The sequence below is a fragment of the Marmota marmota genome, unplaced genomic scaffold, assembly GCF_001458135.2.
Source record: "Marmota marmota marmota unplaced genomic scaffold, marMar, whole genome shotgun sequence".
Lineage (NCBI taxonomy): Eukaryota > Metazoa > Chordata > Mammalia > Rodentia > Sciuridae > Marmota > Marmota marmota.
In genome coordinates, this window is record NW_025999900.1 from 11264939 (window position 1) to 11284070 (window position 19132).

General features: G+C 37.7%; 1 protein-coding gene across 1 annotated transcript; it reads right to left on the bottom strand.

Annotated features, from left to right (window-relative positions):
- Positions 1-16642: 16642 nt before the first annotated feature.
- Positions 16643-18371, bottom strand: Arf6 (ADP ribosylation factor 6). The gene is made up of 2 exons (XM_015490995.2): positions 18224-18371; positions 16643-18123 (listed from the first exon to the last, which is right to left on the bottom strand). Exon 2 carries the CDS (start codon positions 17636-17638, stop codon positions 17111-17113), a length of 528 nt encoding a protein of 175 aa, XP_015346481.1. The 5' UTR covers positions 17639-18123; positions 18224-18371; the 3' UTR covers positions 16643-17110.
- Between the last annotated feature and the right edge of the window lie 761 nt (positions 18372-19132).

Below are 19132 nucleotides of genomic sequence, written 5' to 3' on the forward strand. Positions count from 1 at the left end.
TTAAAAAATGGGAAAAAAAAAAAAAACAGCCAGTGGAACAACAACAACAACAACAAAAACTCTTGTTTTCTCTTTCTTCATCTACTCACCAGTCTTCCATTTGGACATCCTACCATAAACTCAGATATGAATGAATCTAATGATACTGTAGGTCAAAATGGCTGAATGTTGGAATTATCTGTTTTAACCTTAATAATTAACATTTCAGGGCTAGGTTGTCGCTCAGTGGTAGAGTGTTCACCTAGCAGGTGTGGGGCCCTGGGTTTGATCCTCAGCACCACATAAAAATAAATAAAACAAAGGTATTGTGTCCAACTTCAACTAAAAAATAAATATTAAAAAAATAATTGGTGCTGGGGACATAGCTCAGCTGGTAGAGTGATTGTCACCTATGCACAAGGCCCTGGGTTCAATCCCCACCACCACCACCACCAAAAAAAAAAAAACTATCAATTTTTGGGCTGGGGATGTGGCTCAAGCGGTAGTGCGCTCGCCTGGCATGCCTGCGGCCCGGGTTCAATCCTCAGCACCACATACAAAGATGTTGTGTCCACCGAAAACTAAAAAAATAAATAAATATTAAAATTCTCTCTTTCTCTCTCTCTTAAAAAAAAAATGGAATTTCACAACTGCATTATCAAAGCCGTATCCTTGTTTCCTTGCCTCCCAGTCCATCTCCTTATAATTTATATCGCCAAGTGTAATATTTCTCAAACATTTCTTATTATATTACTTTATTAAAAGCCCTTTAGAAGTGCCCTGTTAATTACTGCAACCAAGCTATGCTCCACCCCCACTTTCCTACACTTCTGAACATTATTCTGTACCTAATAGAGCTGGGCCCCTCAATGTCCAGTAAACCAAATTCCAGGGTTCATTCCATCCTTGTTGTTCATGTTGCATCCCTTACCTAGAACTTCTCTTGGCTTGTTCAAATTCCGGTTCAAAAAAAAAGGACAAACATTTAAAGCCATATTTCTCATGATTCTATTTGATAAAGCAAAATCAAAACCTGTCCTCAGGGGCTGGGGATGTGGCTCAAGCGGTAGCACACTCGCCTGGCATGCATGCAGCCCGGGGTTTGATCCTCAGCACCACTTACAAACAAAGATGTTGTGTCCGCTGAAAACTAAAAAAATAAATATTAAAAGTTCTCTCTCTCTCTCTTTGAAAAAAAAACCTGTCCTCAGCTGGTTGTGTTGGCACATGACTACAGCTACTCAGGACGCTGAACCAGGTGGATTGCTCCAGCTCATAAGTTTGAGACCAGTTGGGCAACATGGTGAAGCCCCATCTCAAAACAAAACAAAGTAGATCTTTAACTTTCTGTAATAATCAATTGTGCCTTCAAACAATTACTAAAATGCAGGAAAATCATACAATATTTTCTTTAACATCTCAATGCTGTATAAATAGCCACATCCCTATGAGTAAGTGGCCCACATTTGTTTACTTCCTGGAGTTTTTCCAATTGTTTGTAACTCAATATACATTCTTAGGAAACCAATATGGTTCAGAAGAGGAAACACTGGTACCTGTCCATTATTATTCCTGAGATAATGGAAGCTGGTTCCAATGTCAGAGTAGTTGTTTTGGTTACTGTGTTTCTTCACCCAACTCTCTCTTTCTCTGGTTGAAAATTATGTTAGCAGAAGCCATGCCACAGAAACTCCACTCTGAGGAGTGACTCAGATAATTAGACAAAAGTATTTGAACCTCTTCAGGATTTTTTTCAGGCTTATCTCTAGGCACTCCTTTTTCTTTGTCAAATAATCAGTAGTAAAAAGCACTAACACCATTCTTGAATCAATAATGCCTGTTCTCAACTATGATCTTTTTGATTTTTTTTATTATCATTATTTTATTTCTTTGTGGTACCAGAGATTGAATCTGGAAGCACTCCACCACTGAGCTACTTTTTTTTTGGATAATGGGAGTTGAACCCAGGGGCACTTAGGATCCACATTGCCAATCCTTTTTTGTATTTTATTTAGAGACAGGTCTCAATAAATTGCTTAGGGCCTCACTAAGTTGCTGAGGCTGTCCTCAAACTTGAGACCCTCCTGCCTCAGCCTCATGAGTCACTGGAATTATAGGCTTGTACTACCATACCCAACTATCATCTTTTTTTTTAATATATAAGTTATAAGTCTATTGATAGTTGTATTTTATCTGCATATTCCCTTTATCTCAATGTATAGGTTTTTAAGTACAATAGTTGATTTCTAATCATTTTGACATCTTTGTTCACTAATTTTTTTTATATATAGCCTAATTTTTAAAACTTTATATAGACAATTTTAAACATACAAATAATGAACACCCATTCACCCTCTGCTCAGATTTAATAATAACCATCGTGGTCAATACTGTTTTATCTATAATCTACTTCCAACCCAAGATTATTTTATTGCAAATCCTATACATAAAATTTCACTCTTTAGAGCCAGGGTTGTGGCTCAGTGGTAGAGCATTTGCTTAGCATGCATAAGGCACTTGGTTCGATCCCTGGCACCACATAAAAATAAAACAAATAAAATGAAAGTATTGTGTCCATCAGAAATTTTTTTCACTTTTTATATTTCAGTAATAACTAGCATAAACATTGAATTTTATTTCTTATTTAATATTTTAGTATTAAACTAGAAGATATAAAATAGAATTTTAGTTTCTATGGAGTACTTAACCATGCCAAATACTAAGCTACGAACTTTCTCATAAATTACCACTTTTAGTGATAAAACCCTGCTGAATGAAGATTATCATTCCCCCCTTTTTTTTTCTTTTGGTACTGAAGCTCACACTCAGAGCCTCACTCATCCTAAACATGTGCTCTAATACTGAGCTACACAATTAGCTCCTTACTACTCACACTTTTAGATGAGGAAACTGAAACAAAGATAACTTTCCAATGTCATTTGGCTATTGAATACAGGGTTGAGATTCAAACTTAGAACTAACTAAAAATTCTGCTTTTTCCCTAATTCAACTCAGGCAGGAAATGAAAAATTTCTGAGAAAGGGTACGAAATGTCTTATATGAACTATTTGAGGAAAAGAAGCCTTTTTCAATCATCATCTTCCCGTCCAGAGTGCTCTTCATAGCATTATACATAAATGTTTCCAAATCCTAATTTCTCTAGTATTTGATTCATAATCCAGTAATAATACAGTTTAAGTCACTTTTTTTTTTTTTTTTTTTTTGGTATCAGGGATTGAAGCCAGGGGCACTTAACCACTCACTGAACCACATCCCCAGCCTATTTTTTAATTTTTTGAGATGGCGTCTTGCTAAGTTACTTAGGGCCTTGCTAAATTGCTGAAGCTAGCTTTGAATTTGTGATCCTATAGCTTTAGCACCCCAACCCACCCCCAGACAGCCACTGGGATTACAGGCCTGTGCCACCATGATCAGCCTTAAATCAAAATTTTGATGCTTAACAAAGTAACATGGACTCTGAGTTTATTGATAGGAAACATACTTTAGGTTTTTAAGATAGGACATACCGTCAGAAAAACAATATAGAAAAACAAAAGGTTTGAAAGAAGAAAAGTTAAACTGTGTGTGTATGTGAAAACAACAGCTCTGCCAACCATACTAATATGAAGATTAATTACCCAGGAGGCAATTTAAAAATCTTGTCATGCTAGTTTAAAATCCATACTCTATTCAACAAGATGTTCAACAAATAAGAGTATCTATTAGCATTTTTAAAGTATTATCTGTAAGACACCATTATCATATTGCTACACTAAGTAAAAAAAGAATAAAAATTTAATATTTCATTCTATAATTCAAAATTTTTAGGCACTGGTAACAGGAAATATTTAAGATTTTTTTTCTTTTTTTCTCATTGTAATACTTGGGATTGAACCCAGGGGCATTCTATCACTGAGCTATATCACCATCCCCTTTTACTTTATTTAAATTTATTTTTTATTTATTTTGTAGCACTGGAGATTGAACTCAGGGGCTCATGCGTGCTAGGCAAGCACTGTACCACTGAACTACATCCCCAGCCCTTATGTCACATTTTGAGACAGTCTAAGTTGCTGAGGTAGTCTCAAACATCCTGCTCAGGCTCCCAAGTAACTGGAATTGGAGACTGGTGTCACCACACCTGGGTCTCAAGTTTTCTTGATGAGAAAAGTAGGATTTAAGACATCTCAAGCCAGGTGTTGTGGTGCATGCCTCTAATCCCAACAACTCCAGAGACTGAGGCAAGAGGCCAATTTCTATTGTATACTGTGTGCATGTATGAATATATAACAACAAATCCCATCAATATGTACAACTGTAATATACCAATAAAAAATGTGGAAAAGGGACAGAGTACTTGTTTAACATGTGTAAGGCCTTAGGTTCCATTTTTAGTACCACATAAAAATAAATAAAATAAAGGCATGCTATCCATCTACAATGACAAAAAAAAATTTGTAATGTGGAAAAATAAATTTAAAAGGATAACAAACAAACAAGCAAAAACCTCAAGTAGGTTTCTAAAGGCTAGGTTCTAAAAATGAAGCATTTAGAACAGGAGAGAATCAAAAACACAAAAGCTAATCTTATAAAGAATCAAAATAATAAAGATAAGGAATCAACCACAAAAGACTGAGAATTTTTCATATATTACCAATGTCACTTGAGATACCTAACTACCCACAGACCTGATCATTAGTTGCATTTCTTATTTTTAAAATTTCAAAATTAAGCATAATGCAATGTGCTCTTTTAGTTATGAGCTCAAGGTTCCTAAGAAATAATTCATGTCTCATGAACAAATTCCAGTGTACCAAATAGAAATATGATGTGTCAATAGCTACCCGAGTTCCAGGTTTATCCTGTTAAGTTTATAAGTGAGTCATCAGTTATTAACCTCAAAAAACTTGTTTTCAAAGCAGATTAAGAATCACTATTGGTTACCCAAAGCTAAATATATACACAAAGGTACTGATATGTTATTCCTATATTTTAATTATTAATACTTTTTAGTTTGAAGAATATATCTACTACTCTTGGTACCCTTGCATTTCTACTAAATATTTATTGAAAAAAATGAATGAATCCAAATACAAAAGATTTCTAAAAACAAAACAAAAATAAACTCTACTTTTATATCCCTGATAGCAAGCAAGATTTTTTTCAGTCACTCAAGGTTAAGTTCTCAAAGTCAATGTCTCAGAAAAAGGAAAGTTATGGTTCCTAGTCAATGACTCATTTCCTTAGATGATTCAACCTTGTGTCCTTAACATTGACTTGTCTTCCCCTCCCCCTTCTGATTTTAATTCAGAAAGGGGGACATTTAATATTTTAGAACTGGTTTTCCTGTACTACCACATCATAATCTTTTAAATTAATTAAATCTTTCTACCAGTCTTTGTACACTTTTGAAACTGATTACCAACTTTCTCACCCATTAGAAGGAAACATCGCCTTTATTTCCTTCAGATAAGCCCCTGCCCCTCCAAAATGCCCCTTTGTCTTCAGGAGTCCTATTACACAATTCAATTAACAGTGGATCAAACTCAGAACATGCCACACAGATCTCTCTAAAAGTGATTTTTTAAATTCAGGGACTTTTTTCCCCACCTCTTAAAAAAGAATAGTCAAATTGTCACTAGCACAAAGATGATTTAATGTGTATTTTTCTGTCAGCCTGCATAAACCTTTGAAAGTAAATATGTTTTTTTCATGTATCCCTTAAATATTTATATGCTTTAAATGTTGAGTTCCTTATGAAGAAGTTCATGATTTTACCTAACATAAAATCCAGTCCACTAAGAAAAATGAAGAGAATGAAATACCAACACACCGGAGGCATGTCTAGACACGCCTATTGACTTCTGGCCATCTGGCTCCTCTCTAAGTAAGGCAACACAAGTTATACACAAATTGTATACAGTGATGCTGCTGTTGAAAAAGGTACCTTGCAGAGTATTCCTCACTGAGGACATATGGAGGAATAGCTCAAAGGAGTTTGTTGCCTTATCTAACAATGCAGGATAGAAGAAAGCAACAAAGTTTGCTCACCACCTGTGCCCCATCCCCTGACCCAAAGCCATTTTCTATAACCATGCCACCAGTGCTAATGGGTAGATAAAGAAGGATGTTTGGGAGTTACTTAAAATTGCCAACTCTCTCACTCCTTGGAAGGAAATACCTCCTTTATTTACTTCAAATAAGTCCCTGCCCCTCCAAAATGTCCCTTGTCTTCAGGAGCACACATAAACCACCGTGATAAACTGGATTGACGACAGAACTATTGGATTAAATCCACCACATCATACTGGGTTCCATGTTTAAACACAAACAAACACATGCACACACAGTATTTTGTTAGAATTCTGTCTCCCTTCCTTAAGTTCATTTGCTTTGAAGTCAACAGGACTTAGGTTTGAATATAGGCCTTGCCACTTAAGAGCTGCGGTGTCATAAACAAATTTACTTAATGTTTTTGTATTAAGTCTCTTATTTGTAAAATGGGAGATAATATCCCCTAGTTTGCTGGTATATTGTAAAGATTACATTTAAAGCCCATAGCATACTGACAGTTACACAATTATTATTCAGTAGCATGTATTATTTAAGTCTACATTCCATTTTCTCATCCTGCATATTTCTTCCTCTAATTCCTCAATCATTATGGAAGAAAATATACTACAATTCAGAATTAATGCTAACAATGAAGTATTAAATCCCAGTTTGTCAGATGCACATATGCTTGTAATCCTAGCAGCTAGGGAGGCTGGAAGGAGAGGATCTGAAGTTCAAAGTCAGTCTCAGCAATTCAGCAAGGCCCTAAGCAACTTAACAAGACCCTGTCTTAAAATAAAAAACAATTTTAAAAAAAAGGGCTGGGGATGTGGCACAGTGGTTAAGGGCCCCTGGATTCAAGCCCTGTGATTAAAAAATAAAACTAAAAAATAAGAATAAATAAAGAACAGTTTGCAAATCTTAAATTTCACAATAAGTTTTGGTAACTATATTTTAAGAGATTAAGTTAATCATCATGATGCCCACAAATTAGAAATTTTTTTAAAGAAATTCTTCTAAATTTCACTCCATAACTATGTGAGTGATGGATACAAGGAGATTTCAAGTTCAGTTTCTAGGATATCACTAACTGCTAGGATTAACTGGACTAGTCTCCAAGTCACCACTCCAGTAGCTTACTTTCTACTTTGAAATGAGTATACCAGCATCTGCATTTTTAATTACAGTGGGACTAGAATCAATTAGGCATAATCATCACAAGCATTTCCAGAAGAACTTTATGCAAAATAAATAAATAAAACTTAAGGAATTAAGATACTTTTTTTTTTTTAAGGAGAGAATCTTTTTTTTTTTTTTTTTGGGGTAGATGGACACAATACAATTCCTGTTTTGTTTTTGTTTTTGTTTTGGTGCTGAGAATAGAACCCGGGTCCCACATGTGTGCTAAGTGAGCGCTCTACCGCTGAGCCATAATCCCAGCCCAAAGATACTATTTTTTGAATGGATTCATCCTGGTGGTAGGGAGTACGTGTTCTCCCACTCCACCCTGGGCCACCAAAACCTACAATACTTTTAAGAAAAATATTTTAATAAATGGCCCTGTATTAAAGTGTTTCTGTAAGTGTTCACACACATCTCCCTCTATCACACCCTTAACTTCTATCATTGTCCCTTCACTACCAGCCTTTAGCTTCAACAGCTTCTCTGCTGCCTTCTATCTCTTTCACTGCAAACTAGTTTCAAACTTATCAAAGGAAGCTCCCAGTGACTCTAACGTCAATTGTGAAGAACTCTTTTTGAACTTCAACCTTGTCTCCATAGAAATGATATCACTGATGTTCTTCCCTTTAAATTTTCCCATTTTTTTCTCAGATTTTTCTGTTAACACTCTCTTCGTCTACCCACCCTATCCCCCCATATTTTTATTGGTACATTATAGTTTTATATAATGATGGAATTTGTTGTTATATATTTTACATGTACACACTATAACAATATAATTTGACCAACATCATTCTGCAGTATTTTCCCTTTTCCTCCCACCCTCCCTCTCCTGTTCCATTTCCTCTTCTTTACTGATCTCCTTTAGATTTTCATGAGACCCTCACCATCCCTTCCTTTCTTTTCCTCTCTAGCTTCCACATGAGAAAACATATGACCCTTGACCTGACTTGGTGTATTTAGCTCAACATAATGGTCTCAAGTTCCATCCATTTTCCTGCAAACAACATTTCATTTTACTTTATGGCTAAGTAAAACACTATTGTGTATATATACCACCTTTTCTTTATCCATTCATTTGTTGATGGACATCTAGAATAGTTCCATAATTTATTGTGAACTGTGCTACTATAAACTACTCACCCTTTTAACATCAGTATTCCCTCAGGCTTCCAGCCTCTGCCCTTTTGCTCTTCTCACTCCTGGGAAATCTCACTATTAACTAGTATTTCAAATTAACTCCATTTTCAAGTTAATGCCTCACCTCTGTCTAGAGCCTAGATGTCTTTGAAACTCTTGACCTATGTACCAGATTACCTCCATCTAGATATCTATGCCATAGACACTTAAAATATGCTGTATTAAACACTGGCAGGTAAACCAGGCATGGTGGCACATATCCGTAATCCCAGCAACTCAGGAGGCTGAGGCAAAAGGATGGCAAGTTCAATGATTGCCCAGGTTTCAAAAATTAAAAGGGCTGGGGATGTAGTTCCATAGCAGAGTACTGGCCTAACATGTGTGAGGCCCTGGGTTCAATCCCCAGTGCTTGTGGGGGAAAAGTTCAGTGGCTCCATTACACATAAAATAATATCCAAATTACTTGGGCTGCTCTCCAAGCCTTCTAAAATTCTTATTTTTTATTTAATCATTTATTTTTTGGTGGTATTGGTCACGGAACCCAGGGCTTCATGCAATACATACCAGGAGACATGAAATAAATGATAATACTGTAATTCTCTGAGTCCAATTAAATTCCCACTGGCATTCTGTAGCCCGCTCCAGCCCACAATATAACCTCTGCTCTGTCTAGTATTTTTTTCTAACTTTTTTAGTTGTAGATGGACACAATATCTATTTTATTTATTTTTATGTGGTGTCGAGAATCAAACCCAGTGCTTCACACTTGCTAGGCAAGTGCTCTACCACTGAGCTACAACTACAGCCTCTCTGTTTAGTATAGCACTTAACTATTTTGAACATTTCATGTGTGTCTTACATAGACTTAAATGTCTACTTCATATAGAAATGACGGAAAAATAGGGGCTGAGGGTACAGCTCAATAGTAGAGAGCATGGATCACCGGGTTCAATGCCCAACACCACACATACACACACACACAAATAATTTTTTTTTAATATTTATGTTTTAGTTGTAGTTGGACTCAATATCTTTATTGATTTATTTTATGTAGTGCTGGGGATCAAACCCAGAGTCTCACAGGTGCTAGGCAAGCGCTCTACTGCTGAGCCACAACCCCAGCCCACAAAGAATTCTTAAATAAGACTTTTTTAACAACAAAATTAACAATGTTTACTGTTCATGCCCCCAAGTATATGATTAAGGCAGTCTTGCTGACCCTAGACTCTGTTATAGAAGGCATGAAGACACAGTGGATTGTTTTCTTACATAGTGTTCAAGTAAATCTCAAAAAAGTGAACAGTAATGGCATCTGTAAAAAGAAATACACTTATTAAACAATATCTGAAACATTAGTCCTTATGAATTTTTTGGCTACAAACGATAAAAATTGTGTACTGTAAATTTTATTACAATTTCTTTTTTTTTTTTTAATTTTTTTTTATAATTTTTTAATATTTATTTTTTAGTTTTCGGCGGACACAACATCTTTGTTTGTATGTGGTGCTGAGGATCGAACCCGGGCCGCACGCACGCCAGGTGAGCGCGCTACCGCTTGAGCCACATCCCCAGCCCAATTACAATTTTTCTTAAAGGGAGTTTATGTAAACATGCAAATAATAAGTGAAAATCAATTTTTCCTGTTTTACAATAATCTGTAAAATTTAAAATCAAGAAGTCATATTTAGCTGGGTGCAGTGGTAAACACTTGTAATCCCAGCAACTCGAGAGGCTGGGCCAGGAATATCACAAGTTCAAAGCCAATCTGGTCAACTTAATAAGACCCTGTCTGAAAAAAATTTTTTTTAAAAAGGATGAGGGTGTAGCTCAGTATCAGAGAGCCCCTGAGTTCACTCCCCAGTTCCTCACAAAGTAAGTAATATTTGATTTTCACATCATTTTACAGAAGACTCATATTATACAGACTCAAAATCTGCTGATGGTCTGAGGCGATAGCCCAGTGTGGTAGAGCCCTTGCTTGTATGCAGGAGGCACTGGGTTCAATCCCCAGTACTGCAAAAACAAAGCAAATAAAAACCTACTAATAATCAAATAAGAAAAAGATAATAAATTACTATTTGTAAGAAAACACACTATGGGCTGGGGTTGTGGCTCAGTGGTAGAGCACTTGCCTAGCATGTGTGAGGCCCTGGGTTTGATCCTCAGCACCACATAAAAATAAATAAATAAAATAAAGGTATTTTGCCTATCTATAATTTAAAAAAAAAACAAGAACAAAGCACTAGAGCAAGGCACTGTATGCCTCTAATCCCAGTGATGGAGGAGCCTGAGGCAAGTTTGAGGCCAGTCTTACAATTTAGCATGATCCTCAGCATGTGAGATCCTGTGTCAAAAACAAAAACATATAAAAAGAACTTGGGCCAAGCGTGTGGTGGCAAACACCAGTAATCCCAGTGGCTCGGGAAGCTGAGATAGGAGGATTGCGAGTTCAAAGCCAGCTTCAGTAACAGTGAAGTGCTAAGCAATGCAGTGAGACCCTGTTTCTAAACACAATATTTAAATTTAGGGCTCATAGAGTCAATTCCCAGTACCAGAAACAAATAAAAAACCACATACCAAAAAGAAAAAAAAACTAAGTTCACCTCAATCACATTCATAATACAAATTACTTGAATTCATATTCTGGCTTTACTAATTATGAACATGAAACTCCCTATGCCTCAGTTTCCCCAACTACAACACTGAAGTCCCAAGGTGATTGTGAGGATTTAGAGAATTAAGCTTAGAACTATGCCTGACACATGGCAAACATTCAGCAAATATTATATTATTATTATATTTCTCAATTTGATTTCTTTAGGCCCAACTGCAATGTAGGACTTCTTCATAAAACTTTTTAAAATAAAGATATGAGGAAAAAACACTTTATAACAAACTTAAAAGATACAAATCACCACTTCTATAACTAACAATTTTTATTTGCTTTCCTCTCTCTATGACCTCTCAGGCCAGTCAACTCAGCTGTAATGGAAACAGCTTTTATGGTCATGAATAACCAGTTTCACATAGATCTCTCTATGAATGACAAGTGTTTTCATTTCTTCCAAAGCTCATTTTGTAAATGTCCTTCATATACTACTTTCCTGCTAACTTGGTTTCTCTTTTTAAATGGTTAAAATGTCCTATTATATTAGTAGAGAACAACACTCCAGTCAAAAAAAATTCACGTTTAGCAAATTATTTTTCCTTAGCTTATACTGGTTACAGAAATGACACTGAAAGAACCATATATCCTGCAACATGTTAGTTTCTAAGTCAATGGAACACTTCCTCTTGCAAAGTTTCACAATATGAAATACCAGACTCTGGACTTGATTACAATAATATCAAGTAAATAAAAGCCACAATTGAATGATGTTATCTGACCTTATTCCCAACTAATCTAGGTTATCTGGAGGAAAGAGCATTTAAAAATTTTTTTTGTAGTTGTAGATGAACAGAATGCCTTTATTTTATTTGTATATGAAGCTAAGGATCGAACCCAGTGCCTCATGCATGCTAGGCAAGCGCTCTGCCACTGAGCTACAGCCCTAGCCCAGAAAGATCATTTTAACAGAGTACATTTAACTTAAATCCAAACACCAGTAAAACCACTATAAAAAGGGAAACATTTTAAATGTAATTGTTTACAAATTTTAAAGAATTACATTAAAAATTAAAACAAACTACTGATTTCACACAAACTTGTTAAGAAAAAATATTCAGGCCATTTACTAACAAGTCTAGGAGATCACTAAAGGTGAAATTGTGGTAAATTATATAAGCCACCATTTCCTAAAATATTGATTCAACTTATTTAACAATGATTTTTTTCTTTTTTTTTTAGTTGAAGTTGGACACAACATCTTTATTTTAATGTGGTGCTAAGGATCCAATCCAGGGCCTCGCACGTGCTAGGTGAACACTCTACCACTGAGCCACACCCCAGCCCTAACAATGGTCTTTTGCTCTAAATTATTGGATTAATATATTTTGATGTTTTAAAAGTTTGACCTTAGTCAACAAATATTTTCCATAAAGGGCCAGATAGTAAATATCTTGCTTTTCCAGTCCACATACTATTACTGTCACATATGCAGTGTTCTTTTTCTTACAATCTTTTTTTTTTTTTTTTTTTAATATTTATTTATTTTTTAGTTCTCGGCGGACACAACATTTTTGTTGGTATGTGGTGCTGAGGATCGAACCCGGGCCGCACGCATGCCAGGCGAGCGCGCTACCACTTGAGCCACATCCCCAGCCCCTTTCTTACAATCTTTAAAACCCTAAAAATATAAAAAACATTCTACAACTCTTATAAATAAAACAAGCCACAACCAGATTTGTCCTTGGTTAAACTGTTTTCCCAGCCTGCCTTTACACTCTATGTTATCTTTTTGTTACTATGTCAATTACACCAATCTTATTTTCTTCTTTCAAATATTTGTTCAAATGTGACCTTTTCAATGAAGGCTTCTCAGAGCATGTTCTTAACCTGTTCCCCTACATGTAACATCCTATAAACAGTGTTAGCTAATACACTTTCACTTATTTTCTTTGTTCTCCCCTATCCACCATCTAAGTTCCATAAAAGCAAATATTTTATCTATTTTTTCCCACCTAAACAGTTCCAGGCACATTAGCAGATTCTCAGTAAATCTATCCTCACATTTAAAACAAATACTATGGAGGAAATGTTTAATCTATGTGAAATAAAATTTAACAAGTGAGATGTTCAAGAACAATTAAAGTTCAAGTAATCATAAAACATTTTAAATAAAAGGGAAAAAGAAGGTATTTTCTTACTCCTACAAAGTGAGGTTAATTCTCATAGTCTAATTCTCTTGAAGCTGACCATTACTTTAGCCAACTTAATAACAAATTTCAATTATAATTCCTAAAACCCTCTACAGACCAATTCTGCCTTCTTTGATCTCATCTAGTCCAACTAGTCTGGCAACTTAAGAAGTATGCAGAGCAGGGAGAAATTTCTTTGATTTTTCTACGGCTCCATTTCCCAATATTCCATTTTTATAAATTTCTGAATACTATAATTTTTCCTACTTAGTCTCTGCCATTTGATTAAATAGGCAAAATGCTAGACTCTACTGAATACTATATTCCAAATACATAATGCTTAGTGATTAGTCAGATTTGAAAGTTGTAATTGCTATTGTGGTTTTATAAATACGTTTTTTACCTGAAGTAAGACTTGCCTTATTATAGAGTACTTTTGTATAAAGTATATTTAAAACTTTGGAATTTAGTAAGCTCCATTACCATTCAGATTATGGCTGTTTCCAAGCCTATTAAAGCACAGCAAACCATTAAAGAGGAAAATATTTTTCTATTTCTATCAATGACAAATTGATCCTAGATATCTCAAAAAAAAAAGAAAAAAAAAAATCACAGTACCGGATACATTAACAAATATTAATGTGGGGTTTAAATCAAACAAGGTATCACATTAACACCTATAAAATCAAACTACAAAAAGTTGCTGATAGAGGGGAATGCTTACTAAATGTGCATTAAAAACCCTTTTATCCAAACAAGTTATTCATCTACAATTTTACTAAGCAGTTATATTTCTGCCCTTATCAGACAAGCAACTTTGATCCCTTAGAGAAACTTTAAAATCCAAATCTTTTGTCAAAGGTTAAGACAATTCTGAAGGCCAAGTCTTTATAAACACAATTCTATACTTTTAAAAATGATTATAAATTGAAAAAACAGTAAAATAAAGACTGCTGTAGGATGTTGATTTAAAAAAAAATTTATTCTCAACTGTTCTTGTGCCCTAAGTTGTCATAAAATAAAATTAGGTTAGGTGAAACTAGAACAGGGCAAACCTCCTTAAACAACCAGCATTTACAAGGACCAAACTGATGCTCTTGTTGTTATTAAGTGACTCCCAAATTAAACCACTTTTTACCACATATCCCTGGAGAACAACAATGACCCAACACACCAACACATCCCACTTATCTAGTTCCGAGTAACATAACGTGAGAAACTGCACTGTGTAATTCCTTTATTTTCTGCATATTAGTGCTTTATCAACACTACAACCATGAAGAACACAATTCCAGTACTGTATTTTTTAGTTTGGGGAGATCACAGTCTACAGACTCATTTACTTATATTAGACAAGATTAACCTCATTCAAAACTTACTGCAATTTATAAATTCACATAAATACAGAAATTGATGCAATTAAACAAAAACTTGAGGATATTTTTTTAAAATCTTAAAATTCTTAGATTATAGCTTTTCTTCGGGCTATAATTACCTGCTCCATTAATAACCAATGGTTACGTTCAATTTAACTTTATAAACTATAAACTTTTTAAATCCTCAAAAAAAATGTTAAGATTACAGTTTTTCCAAGAGGTTTATTTAGGGTTTCCCAAATTTCAAATATTTGCTTCCCCCACCCCACCTTTTTCAGACATTTCAAATAAACTAAAAATAACCACATCTCACCTGCAACATTCAATAATAGTAATCACTTGATGTATAAAATTTTAACTATGCCCCCCCCCCAGTTATTTTAAGACACAAAAAAATGGCTGTCTACCAATCTGTCACAAGTTAGAAATACTACATTTAAGAATTAACATGAGGGTTTCAAGTTTCCTCCAGTTTAGGCATTTATACTTTTGTGCTTGTTTTGTTTCAGGATGTTACTATAGCATTGATATTTGTATAACCCATGTTAATATACCTTAAAATGTAATCATTTAAAATACTAAGATTTACATTTATGGTGTAGCTTTGGGAATTTTAAGAAGCAACCAAATGTTCTTAGATGTGTTTTTCAGTCTCAATTGTAGATACTTCTACTAAAGTGAAACTGAAAACCTTATACTTTAGTTGCATCTTGAATTCAAAAATCCCTCTGCACCAGCAGGAGCCTATAACATAGCACCTTTTCTCATCTGCTTTAAGTAGAATGTTTTGAGATTTACTTGATAGTTGATTTTTTAATAGCCTTATCCTTCTCATACATCTTTGGTAAAAGCTCCATTATATAATATGGCCAAAACATGAAGGACCAATACTGTCCAACTATACCATGATATCCCGCTCAATTTTTGTTTTCAGACACCCTCATAAACAAAACCCACTCCACCTTTTCCTGTATACTGCCTTTGCAGTCTACATTTCTGAAATTCCCTAAGTTTAATTCCTTGAGGATCACTAAAAATTAATCCTTAAGGCTATGTAAGAACCAGATGCTGCTTCACAATTCTGAATCAAGCATTAACACTGGTTCAAAATATCACCATAGTGGTCTCAATCTAGTTACTGGTCCTAACCAGCTAGTCTTTTTATGCTCTGGATATCACCAGAGAGCACACTGCTTATCCTTGAAGAAAAATAAGTTTACATTCATTGTCATCTGTAGGTTCTTTCTCTTATCCTGCTTCCCCTTTAATTGTCCTCAGGCCTATACATCATTCATTCATCCGTCACATTTCCTTCCTTAAAGGAGATGATGTACTACTGAACCAACAGGGTATCTATTTGCATGAGTTAATCCTACAATCAAGCAAAATTAAATACCTTTTTTAATAAATTTTTTTTTCCAGTGTTCTAATTAATGGAGATGTGGATCACTCATCTACAAAAAATGACTTATATTTTCAGCTTAATCAGTTGCTGTAATATGAAAACAGGAAGATGTATTTTCCCAGCTAAGTAAAAGGTGCATGTAGTTTGAATTGTTAAATGATTTATTATTTAACAAAGTTAACGTTTTTAGTAATTTTAAAACTACTGGTCTTAAAGACGTTTGAAAGGTAAAAGCATATATTCCAGTTTTGCCCAAAAGTCACTTAAAATATCTACAAATATCTCATCTGTGTGTGGCATACACCATTATTGCTCCACTTTCAGGAAAGAGTCTATTTTTTAAATAAAGAGGGAAAACAGCAAAAATTGCTGACTTTGCAGTGAAAAAAAATTGCATCCTTGACAGGTTACACTTTCATACTTTTTGTAGCATAAGTTAGTTATATTAAGAAGAACTTGGGTTTTATTCCTACTCATGCATGATGTATGTTTCAGAACTTAATAGCTGACATTTCAAAGAACTTCTTACATTACCTGTTTAACATACTGATGTGCAACTGGAACATATTACAATGATATTACTCATTACTTGCCACTGTGGGCTGTTTACCATACTGGTCTCAGATATAAAAGGTCACATTTGAAATTACTAAGTTAAAGTTAGAACTAATGGGGGGGCTTAAATATAAAAGACAAAACGGCAGTTTGATTAAGCAATAATTTTCAGTTTACTAGATGAAAACAGACTTGCAACATAGTCTGCATGAATGCAAAATAAGCCATCTACAGCAAGTGATGAGGAATTGGGCAAAAAGGAAAAAAGCATACATTGGGGAAAAAAAGATTCTCTCGAAATAAAAAAATCAAACCATTATTATGAAGGACTTTACCAAGAACTGCTATATTTCCCCCACCCCATTTGCTGGAAGTCAACAAGAGCATCTAGCACTGTGTTCACGTCAAATGTCGGATCAGAGCATCCTAACGCAAAGCAAAAAGAGGGAAAAAAAAAGGAAAAAAGAAAATCCGCAAACCGCCCCCCCCAACCGTAGAACAGTAACTCCAGAGTTCAAATTCAAAAGAAAAAGTGGCAATTGAAGGAGGTGAAGATGGTGGCGATAATCCTATGAATGGGTTTTTGATTTCTCTCCTTCGGGGGATGGGTGAAGAATGCTCATTAGGATTTGTAGTTAGAGGTTAACCATGTGAGCCCCTCATAGAGTCCGTCCCCTGAGGTGGCACAGGAGGGCTGCACATACCAGTTCCTGTCCCGAATCCGGGTCAGGCCCAGTTTCTCCTGGATCTCGTGGGGTTTCATGGCATCAGGCAGGTCCTGCTTGTTGGCGAAGATGAGGATTATGGCGTCCCTCATCTCCCGGTCATTGATAATGCGGTGCAGCTCCTGGCGAGCCTCGTCGATGCGGTCGCGGTCGGCGCAGTCCACTACGAAGATCAGACCCTGGGTCCCGGTGTAGTAATGCCGCCAGAGCGGCCGGATCTTGTCCTGGCCGCCCACATCCCACACGTTGAACTTGACGTTTTTGTAAGTCACCGTCTCCACGTTGAAACCCACAGTGGGAATGGTGGTCACCGACTGGCCCAGCTTCAACTTGTACAGGATTGTTGTCTTGCCCGCCGCGTCCAGGCCCAACATGAGGATCCGCATTTCCTTGTTCCCGAAGATTTTGGATAGCACCTTCCCCATCGCGTCGGAGGAGCCGGGGCCGGGGGCATTCAGGTGTCCCGGGTCCCCTCTGCCAACAACGCCGCCGCCGCCGCCGCGAAACTGAAACGAAGGCTCCCCGCCGCGAGGGCGCTCGAGCGGCCTGCGTGGAAGTAGCCTCCTAGGGGCAGGGCCCGGGCTTGCGGCTCACTCGGGCATCGCCGGCCGCACAACTTGAAACCTCCAGTCGCTGCCGCCGGGGCCCTGAGTCTGCGTTGGGAGAGCCGCCGCCCTGCTGAGGCGCGGCCCGGCCCGGAACTGCCCTTCCCCCCGCAGGCGCGGCGCGAGCGCCGCCGCGGTTCCCGCTCCTCCGCCTTCTTCTCACCCAACCGCGGGAGACTGCGGCCCCCTGGCCCGCCTGCTGGTCCGCGAGCACCGGGCTCACCACCGACCCAAGCCACCCGAGAGGGAGCGCGGTTCCGGCGCTCCGTCAGGTCATTGATCCTCGCAGGAACTAGGTGCAGAGCCTGCAGAGAGACAGAGAGGGAGAAAGGAGTTACCGCCGGAGTTTCAGAGGGGAACGGAGGCCAAGGCGAGTCGCCTTTCCAGCTTGGCCCGGGAGGTTACCTCCAGCCGCCGCCCCAAACGCGGGCTCCCTCCGGCCTCCACCTCCTCCTCCCAGCTCTGCTGCCGCCGCTGCCGGAAAAGGCGCCGAGAAAACCGCCTCACTTCCCCTCCCGACCACGCAGGCGCAGCAGAGGCCGACCGTTCGGACAAGAGCGACCTCTGTAAGGGGAGCAGCCTGCGCGCCTGGCGTCAGGGGCGCCACGCGCCGGAGGGGGCGGAGCTACGGTGGCTCGGAGGGCTCGCAGGTGCGGCCCTCGTGGAACAGCGCGTGTGGGACTCAACGGCCAGGCCCGCGCCCACCTGTCGCTCATCTACAGTCTCCTTTCCTGGACTGATTTTTCTCCGGGCTCCCCGACTCGACCCGGACCACAGTTGTAAATCCATTAGGTTGGGGGTCTACAGTGTGAGCGCGCAGCCGAGCTACTTCCGGACCTGATCCCAGACCTCTGTGCCTACCAGAAGCTGCGCCTGTTCCCTCCTAGTCGCCCCAGACTTCTCGCGCAGTCAGTCTCCCCAGCGAAGCCCTGTTCGCTGTTTTTTTCCTTTTCTCCCAACCCCTTCTTGGTTTCCTTCCCTGAGTTCTGTGTGTTTCCTGTAAGACACGTGGGAGACCAGTGTTCCGTGTGGAATCTGCGAAAGCCGCAGCGCTGTAACTGGGCTGGGGTTTGCCTTGAAGCTTCACTTCAGTGATCCTATGTAGTGTCTCGTTAGAACGAACTCACGTTTCTTAAAAATTATGGTATTTTCAAGAGTTCCCTTGACACAGTACCTTACTGTTTTCAACTTCGAAAAAACGCGAGTACTCTTCATAAATATCACCTTCCCTTGGTGTGGTCAGTAGTAGCTTCTCACACACCGGCTCATTCTTAAGCCTTAACAGTATTGTTACAAGATTTAGAATCAGAATGA